Source organism: Telmatherina bonti, assembly GCF_933228915.1.
Source record: "Telmatherina bonti genome assembly, chromosome: 3".
In the NCBI taxonomy this organism is placed as follows: domain Eukaryota; kingdom Metazoa; phylum Chordata; class Actinopteri; order Atheriniformes; family Telmatherinidae; genus Telmatherina; species Telmatherina bonti.
This window is the reverse complement of record NC_136621.1, coordinates 5,057,771-5,067,426: the sequence shown is the minus strand read 5'-3', so window position 1 is coordinate 5,067,426 and position 9,656 is coordinate 5,057,771. Positions and strand designations below refer to the sequence as shown.

The window sequence follows — 9,656 nt, the reverse complement described above, 5'->3', positions numbered from 1 at the left end:
AATGTCAGCGGATGTTAGGAAGTCGATATACACCAGCAGGGGCGCTGCCAGGAATTTTGGGTCCAATGAAAGGCAACGGCATAGACCCCACCACTTGATCCCAAATTTTAGATTTTTGGTTTTGCTTCAAGCTGATTTAAAAAAAAAAAAAAAAAAGCTTTTCATGGAAATAATAAAGATCTCCTGTGTTTAACCCTTTATGAGGCAAGTGACTATTTTTGATCCCTTTGTTTTCTTTCATATTCAGCATAAAACTGTTTTTTTCTTTTGTTAATGTAAGAACAGAATGGAGGTCTTGGTTCACACAAGAAGGACAATTTTAGGATAAATTTCTAACTTGAAGGCATTTCATTGATAAAGGGTTAAATCACAGTGGATACATCTAACCAGGTTATTCTAATATTAATGGTTTATCAGTTTATGTTATTGCAACCTGTATCTTTTTGTCGTGGGGGCCGATCTTCCTACCCCCCCGTGATGTGTCGTGAATCGTGTGTATGCAGAGATAAAAGGAGATTTCAAACCTTCACGCGCACCTCTACAAAGTTTACACACTTCTAGAAGCTTCTCTGTTTGTAAAAGTTTATCATTTCTCTTTTCAGCGTTTTAGACAACCGGAAATACGTAAATATCACGGCGCGCGGAGGGGGTACACGATGACGTAACAGAACATATGCGGTTCCCGGGAAAATGAATCCGCCAAAACGGTGTATTATCGAAACTCCCGCCACCGGAGGCGACACTGACGTAACATCCGGTACTGAGCCAATCAGCGTGGTCTCAGCCGGTGCTTTGACCAATCAGAGGGCAGCAGCGGGTGCTCAGCTGGTGGGGGAGGAGCCACAGGAGGTGATTTGGCGCAAGTTCGGTCTGATTGCGGAGCGGACGGACAGACAGCGAGGTCGGTTTTGCTGCGAACCGGGAGGAAAGCAGGTCCGGAGGTCCAGAAAGGTACATTTATCTCCACATTGTCCGTTTAAAGAGAGAAGCTAACGTGTTTCTGGAGCTGCACGCGCTGGAGAGCGCATGCTCCGCTTTGTCGTTGAAAATACATTAAAAAAAATTTTTCAAGATATTTCTGAAATATGTACGTCTTAGTTCAGTTTTTATTTATTAAACGTGTTTTGGACTTAAAAGCAGAAATGTTGGCTTCGTAAAGGAAACGTCTTGATGGTGACGCAACGTCTTGGCGCCATTTAGGAAACCATGTTTGTTTTCATCTGAACAGCTGGAGCTGAGCAGCTTCAATTTACAGGTTTTACAATCAATAATCTGCTGGAATCTGTTGATCTGCATGCATGGGAATGAAAACTGGGCAGGTTTCTTTCTGCAGAACCATCAAACAACAGGATGGTTCAAACTAAACAAGACATCAGATGTCCAGCCTGGACTGTTCCCAGGCGGTGTGTGTGTGTGTGTGTGTGTGTGTGTGTGTGTGTGTGTGTGTGTGTGTGTGTGTGTGTGTGTTTAACTTCATGTGTATGAATTTTCTATTCCAGGTCACTTTTCATCACTGAGGAACCAACTTTGCGGACAGAATGCCCAACACTCGTTCTCAGGACCGCGCTCAGCCCACGCTGCAGTTCCCACGGCGTAAATCCTGCAGGTCGTCGTCACGCTCCAAGACCCCCCAGCTGCATGAGTCTCCAGCCAGGCCTGAGTCCCAGTCCGTTGTCCCACCTCGGATCGGACCCCTGTCCCCGAGGCGCACCGCTAACCCTGTCACCCCTCTGTCGCCCAGACGTCTCACTGACTGCCCCCTTCCGGTCTCCCCGGCGAGGCCAGGCGCCCTCACACCCCCCGTTTCACCCAGAGGCTCGGTGCCTCAGCCTCAACAGCCGCCCTCTTCCCCCGATCTCCACACGCGGATCCCCCTCAGCCCACGGAAACGTTCAGGTTGGAGACGCAAAACTCATAGAAGTTGAAGTCAGAGTTTCCGTTTCACCTCAAACGTCCAAAACTTTCATGTTTTTCTCTGCAGGCGATGAGAACGGCTGCAACCTCGCCGCTGCCCTGCTGGGTTCCCCTCCGAAGCAGAGCAGAACAACGCTGGCCTCGCCGCGGAGGCTGGGCTGTGACGAGAACTCGCTGGTCGCATCCTGCCCACGCTCGTCGCCACGGCGACAGGAGACGCCGGCAGGGAGTCCCGTCTGTCGCAGGCAGGAGAAGAAGCTGCCGATCGCTCGGCTGTTTGCAGAAAGTACGTCAGCTTTCATTCTTTCCCTTCATCGTCCAGCAGCATCTGTAACCTGAACACCCCCCCCCCACAGAGTCCAGGTTTCAGAGCGTGAAGCAGGCGCTCCACACCGCCATCCCCGAGCGTCTCTTGTCCCGGGAGGCGGAGCAAGCTTCCATCCGGTCCTTCCTCCAGGAGAGGGTCCTGCAGCGGCGCCCTGGCAGCCTCTACATCTCCGGAGCTCCAGGAACCGGGAAGACGGCGTGCCTCAGCTGTGTGCTGACAGAGATGAAGGTGAGACGGAGGCAGACGTGGAGGAAACCCTGCAGAGGCAGAAACAAACTCGCTTCCTGGTGCGGAAGTTTGTCCTTATCTGGCTTTCAGAAGTTAACAACATATCTTCTCTCAGCCATTTAAACAAATGCAGGATGATCCGTTCTGAAATCCGTTTCATTCTGCAGTTCATACGGAATGCTTCCAGAACCCCCACCACCACACACACACACACACACACACACACACACACACACACCTGGATGACCAGATTAATCCAGACCTCATTACCTCACAGCAGCCACTGCTTTAAAGACAAACTACAGAACTTTGTCAATTTTCCCGCCGTGTGTGTGTGTGCGCGCGCACGCACGCATGTGTGTGTGTGAAATGGCTGGTGCGTTTTCCAGCGTGAAGTGAAACTTTGCTGAAACGTCTCGTCCCGGACGTAAACGTTGTTCAGTGTCGGTTCCTCAGCCTCGGGACACATGATACATGTCATGATGGATGTCGCCGTGTCGTGGACCACGTCCGGGACGCCGAGTTTTAAGGTCACGTCAGCGTTTCCCAGTCCAGGTCCTCAGGACCTGCATGTTGTGTAGGTAACCCTAATTTAACACACCTGAATGAAGGAAAGGTTAGTTAACAAGCTGCAGAACTTGATGAGGAACTTCAGTAATCTGACTCGGGTGTTTTGGAGGTGGAACATGTCTAAAACCTGGAGGGGGGGGGGGGGGGGCGACCTGGACGGGAAAACACTGGGTTACGTAATGCGTCTTTAAAGCTAACTGATGTTTACGATCAGGACGACTCGTCCTTCGCCAGATACTCCCCAACACAGATGGATCTACTCGTCTTCCTCTGTGGTAGTTCAGCTTTTAGCTTGTAACACCCTTCCCTGGTTTTAAACCTCTTTATGTGTCCTGGAAGTAAATTATCTCTGGCTTTTCAGCATGAAAAGTTTCACCAGATGCTCTCGTTTCACTGTTTGCTTTCAGAAATGCTGTTTGTGTCGTTTCATTCACATTTTCTATCATTTCTAAACTTCCGCACAACAAATCAAAAGCAAACATTCCAGTGTCACGGCAGGAAACATTAAGGGTGATCAAACACAGACCTTAGATTCTCTTATCTGGATTCTGTATTTGACCCTTTTAACACAATGAAAAGAAACAAAAGTAATGTTTGTGTTGTTAAACATGACTGTAGTGCAAACAGTGTCCACCAGGGGGCAGATCGTCAGAGCAAAGTTTTACCACAAAAGGAATCAGAAATGGTACAAACAGGAAAAAACTGCATAAAAATACAAACGATACCTGCGTGTTTATCTATACCGTGTTTATGTACTTGGCGTACAAGGCAGGATTTAAACGTAGTTTGAGGCACTTTAACGCGTGTATTTCCATACCTTCCACTGTTTGAGCTTCTGTAAAAAAGCACGAGTCAGCAGGATGTTTGTGTCCCATCAGGCCGAGCTGTCGGCGGTGCAGACGGTCGTGGTGAACTGCATGAGTTTACGGAGCTCGCACGCCATCTTCCCGCTGCTGGCCGATAAGCTGAAAGTGTCGGGCAGGCAGAGCGGTCTGCAGAGGTTCCTGACGGCCCCGGGGCCCACTGTGTAAGCTGACACGTGTCCACTAAAGGTTGATGTGGCGAATAGTGGCGGCTTCTAACGGCCGTTTCCTCCTCAGACTTCTTGTTCTGGATGAAATGGATCAGCTGGACAGCAAAGCCCAGGACGTCCTCTACACCATCTTTGAGTGGCCGTACCTGCACAAGTCTCGCCTCTGTCTCATCGGTACGAGCTCTGCTGCTCTCGACAATCACATTTTATCCCCTTTTCTCCAGAATTATTATAACTCTAATTGAAAAACACGTTTTTCTGTCTTGTGTGTGTTGATGTCTGGTCACTCTGACCTGATTGTCTTCCAGGTATCGCCAACGCTCTGGACCTGACGGACCGCATCCTGCCCAGACTGCAGGCCCGGGCTCACTGCCGCCCCCTGCTGCTCCACTTCCCCCCCTACAGCCGGCAGGAGCTCGGCGCCATCGTACACGACAGACTCACTCAGGTAAACACTTTACCTGTTACCACAAACATCTCATCACCTGGCAGCAACTCATTTAGTCCCGTAGACGTGGTGAAGGAGTCTCGCTGAAGTTCAGACTGAGCATCAGGATGAGGAAAAGATTTTAGGTGGCTGAATGTGGGAGTTTCACACTCGAGCATCTCCAGGGTTTCCAGAGAAAAGAAGAGAAAACATCCAACTGCTGTAGTCAGAGGAGACTGGTCAGACTGGTTGGAGATGATAGAAAGACAACACGAGGTCCAGTAAGAACTGGTCCCATCCATGATCTGCAGAACATCATCTGAACACACAACACGTCCAGCCTGGAAGCAGATGGTCTCCAGCAGCAGAAGACCACAGCGGGTTCCCTCCTGTCAGTAAGAACAGGAAACTGAGGCTACAATTCACACAGACTCACCAGAACTGGACAATAGAAGATGGAGAAACGTTGCTGGTCTGATGAGTCTCCAGTTCAGCTCCACATTCACATGGTAGGATCAGAATCTGCTGGAAACATCATGACAACATGGATCGTCAGGATCAATGCTGCTGCTGCTGGAACGGTGGGGGGAGGTTTTCTGGTCCCACTTTGGTCCCCTTAGTACCAACATGAGCTGGTTTAACCTCCACAGCCTACCTGAGTCCTGCTGCTGACCATGTCCATCCCTTTCTGAGCACAGTGTAGCATCTTCTGATGGAAACTTCCAGCAGGATGATGCACCATGTCACAAAGCTCACATTATCTCCACCATGACGATGAGTTCACTGTCCTCCAACGGCTCCACAGTCACCAGATCTACATCCAGCAGAGCAGCTTTGGGACGAGGTGGAACGGGAGGTTGTCATGGTGATGAGGTGGAACGGGAGCAAAACTTGTGAGGAATGTTCCATCACTCCAAGCGTTGCAGCGGTCGTGGAGGGAAAGGCGGCGCTGTTACTGTGGACATTTGGTGTATTTTCTGTCTGTTGCCGTGTGTGTTGATTGGTTGTGTGTTGTGTTTCAGGCGTCAGCTGATGGGATCCTGGACGCCTCTGCGGTCCAGTTCTGTGCCAGGAAAGTGTCGGCTGTTTCTGGAGACGCCAGGAAAGCTCTGGACATCTGCCGGTAAGCTGCATGTCGGAACTGGTGTCACGTCTTCAGACAGACTCTCATCGCCGTCCTCCATGTTTCCAGGAGGGCTGTGGAGGTCGTCGAGGCCGACGAGAGGAAGAAAGCCTCGGAGCCGAAGCGTGAAGGTAAAGCCGAGTCTTGCAGCTCTGAGTGACGCGTGTGGAGTTTGGTTTCTGCAACATCTCCTGTCCTGCATGTCTGCAGAGTCCCGGGTCAGCCTCCCGCAGGTGGCGCGGGTGCTGTCGGAGGTGTACGGCGACCGCATGGCGTCTCCCAGCAGCGGATCGGAGGCGGAGACTTTCCCTCTGCAGCAGAAGCTTCTGGTCTGCTGCCTCCTGCTGCTGATCCGGAGCGGGAAGAGCAAGGAGGTGGTCCTGGGAAAGGTGGGTTTTCCCGTTAAACGGCGTGACCCTGCAGAGGGGGGGGGGGGGGGTCCAGTCAGCTGATGATGTGTTTGTGTCTCAGCTCCATGAGGTGTACAGCCGGCTGTGCGCCCAGAGGCAGGTGTCCCGAGTCGGGCAGGGAGAGTGTTTGTCGCTCTGCAGCCTCCTGGAGAGTCGAGGAATCTTCGCCTTGAAGAAAGCTAAAGAGGCTCGTCTCACCAAGGTACGGGGGAGGAACGGCTTCTTTTAGCTGACACGGGGGGTCGTCTGGAACGAGGCGGTTCAGGTAAACATGGCGCATGCAGGTAAACGGCGTGCAGAAGCATCCAGACTGGATCTGGTTCTGGACTTTCCGTCTGTTTTCAGAGAAGATGAAACGTAACGTGATGGATTTTTGTTTTAAGATCGGCGCTGTCGGCCCCGCGGCGACGCTGGGGGGCGTGTTAGAGAACTGGTTTCATCTGGATTTTCTCAGCAGACCAGTTTGTACGAAACCTTTCAAAGCGTTTCAGGATCAATAAAAGATTGAAAATAATGTCGATTAAAAAGTGTCAGGAAGTTAAATAAAGCTGAGATCCAGCCGACCTGCAGGTTTCTGGGACCCCGTTCCACCTGAGGATCCTCAGCCTCCATGTTTAGTTCCGACTCTGGGACCAGAACTGGACCGGATCCAGATGACCTGATGGATCCGGTTGGTTCATGACGAACCAGAAGATCCTGGATGTGTTCAGTTCTTTATAAACTAACGGGGTTAAGATCCACTATGCTGCTCTGAGGACTGGACCAGCCGGGTCTGGACCCGCTGCTGCCGTCTGATGGACTTACAGGGAGACCAGTTCACCAGTTAGACCAGTACAGACAGCGTTCCAGTAGTCTGGTCTAACTTCTGCTGAGACATCCCATCAGTTCCTGAAGGGATTAAACCCCCCCCCCCCCCCCCCCCCCCCCCTTCTCCTCCGAGGGCTTGTGGGGAAACTGATACTGTTTCAGGTCCGGGTCCGGGACGACACCCCGACTCTGAACTTTTAACGTAGCTGGTTGCAGCTGATTGCAGAATTTTCATCTTTGTCTTCGTCTCCCCTCCCGTCGTCATAGCAACCAGTGTGGCGTTTTACACGACTCATCACGTCGCCTCCCGTTCACAACTGATCCACTGCAGCCGGATGTCCACTTCAGGTCCCTGGTCACTGCGGCGGGTCATGTGACCGGGGTCTTCTGGTCATTCAGGACTCGTCAACGGCGCCGGTCGTCGCAGCAGTGGCTCCGCCTCTCTGGACCTCGGAGTCTGATGTCTTCAGACTGTTTTATGTTTGGTTGTGATCGAAGCGTTTCTGGACTCATGGAGGTGTGTGTTCTCCTGCAGGTGTTCCTGAAGATCGAAGAAAAAGACGTTGAAAACGCTCTGAAGGACCGGACGCTTCTGGGCAGCATCCTGGCTGCAGGACTCCCGTCATGATGCCCGCCCGACACCTTTTCTTTCTTAGAGCTTCTTGTTCTGCTGCCTGCAGCTCAGCTTTTTTATCAGATGATGGATTTCCATGATTTAATAACGGAATCAGTTTCCGTTTGATTTTATGAAACGTTTGTTTTTTTTTCTGCTGTAAATAAAATTTACAGACATTTTAATGTGTCTTCTTCTTCCACAGCAGTGTTTCCAGCCACTGCTGTGACATGAGAGACGATCCAGTTTCATGTAGTCGGTCTGAAAAGCAGCTGTGTCCAGGTTTCTCACTGAGTAGTGAAGGATCATAAAATCCTTTTTCTTGTGATTATCTCATTTCTATTCCAGACATGTTGACGAGTGGAATTTATATTATTATTATTATTAGCTTTTTAAAACCACCTGTGGGTTGTGGTGTGATTTATGTTTGAGTGGGAGTATCATGGCTCAGCATGTTTACGTTGGGATGGCAGAAACCAGCAGATTTAAAGGGATAAAATCCTCTTCATGCTTAGAAACTTCTAAAAACACAAACATATTTAGGAAATGTGGAGTTTGGGATCAGCTGATCTGGGGGTGCAGATCAGGACCAGGATCCACTTCTGGTTGGTTTAAAGAAGCAGCAACGGCACATCTGAGCACCCTGCAGGTGTAAGTACAGCCTGCAGGTCCGTCTGAACACAAAACATAGTAGCTAAACTTCCGGTTCATGAAAAAACACAAGCTGTACCGGAGAAACTGGTGAAGTCGGACAGCGGAGTGGAACCAGTCGACTCATTTTGTCCTTCCAAATGTGAATGGTGATGTGCTGGACTCATCCTGAGCAGGAGGTGTTGGTACAGCGTCACCCTGCAGGAACACCTGGAAGGCCTCCAGACATGACCTGAACTCCAGAAACGTCACCAGAGCAACTTGAATACGATGAAAGTTACTGATCATGACAACCTCCCGTTCCACCAAATCGCCACGGCAACCTCCCGTTCTGCCACATCACCACGGCAACCTCCCGTTAAGCCACATCGCCACGGCAACCTCCCGTAAAGCCACATCACCATGACAACCTCCCGTTCAGCCACATCACCATGACAACCTCCCGTTCCACCACATCACCATGACAACCTCCCGTTCAGCCACATCACCATGACAACCTCCCGTTCAGCCACATCACCATGACAACCTCCCGTTCCACCTCATCCCAAAGCTGGTCATGGTCAGCAGCAGGACTCAGGGAGGCTGTGGAGGTTAAACCAGGTCATGGTGGTACTAAGGGGACCAAAGTGGGACCAGAAAACCTCCCCCCACCGTTCCAGCAGCAGCAGCGTTGATCCTGACGGCAGGATGGATCCATGTTGTCATGATGTTTCCAGCAGATTCTGATCCTACCATGTGAATGTGGAGCTGAACTGGAGACTCATTAGACCAGCAACGTTTCTCCATCTTCTATTGTCCAGTTCTGGTGAGTCTGTGTGAATTGTAGCCTCAGTTTCCTGTTCTTACTGACAGGAGGGAACCCGCTGTGGTCTTCTGCTGCTGGAGACCATCTGCTTCCAGGCTGGACGGGTTCAGATGATGTTCTGCAGGATGGAACCAGTGCTGACTGGACTTCCAGTTGTCTTTCTGCCATCTCCAACCAGTCTGACATTTATCTAACATCATCTAGATATTTTTCTTCAGAGCTTCTCTGGAAACCCTGGAGATGGTTGTGTGTAAAAATCCCAGTAAATATCACGTTCAGTCACTTTCTCCTTCATCCAGTTTAAACGTCAGCAAATCGTCTTCATGTCTGCGTGCGTTGCTGTCGTGTGATTGGCTGTTGGGAGATTTGTGTTTAGACATCTTTCATGTCCATGAAGCTCCAAACTGCAACCAAACCAGTAAAAGTAGAAACAGAATTTAGTTTCTAAAACTAAAACTTCCTGCCTAAAACTTAACTTTGTAAGAATAAAAAGCTTTATTGTGTAAAAACCTGTTTCAGCAAACTGAACACATTAACAGTCGAGGAGGATGTTACCATGGAGACGAGCTGAAACAGACTGACGTATAAAGTTTTATTAGAAATAAAACATGAAGCCAGTCATGAAGACAAACATCAGCAAGATAAATAATATAATAGCTTAAAATCATATTTCCCTTTACAGATCAATAAATAAGTTTATAGAACCTCGACTACAATCACCATGGCAACAACCAGACAGTGCTCCTG

General features: G+C 49.9%; 1 protein-coding gene across 1 annotated transcript; it reads left to right on the top strand.

Moving 5' to 3' along the window:
- Window positions 1-1,538: 1,538 nt before the first annotated feature.
- cdc6 (cell division cycle 6 homolog) lies at window positions 1,539-7,468 on the top strand (the record flags this gene model as incomplete). The annotated part of the gene is made up of 11 exons (XM_079264989.1): window positions 1,539-1,896; window positions 1,982-2,200; window positions 2,271-2,470; window positions 3,919-4,067; window positions 4,141-4,247; window positions 4,382-4,521; window positions 5,523-5,623; window positions 5,693-5,754; window positions 5,834-6,012; window positions 6,095-6,235; window positions 7,376-7,468. The coding sequence occupies 11 exons, from the start codon at window positions 1,539-1,541 to the stop codon at window positions 7,466-7,468; spliced, it is 1,749 nt and encodes a 582-aa protein (XP_079121115.1).
- Window positions 7,469-9,656: the final 2,188 nt, after the last annotated feature.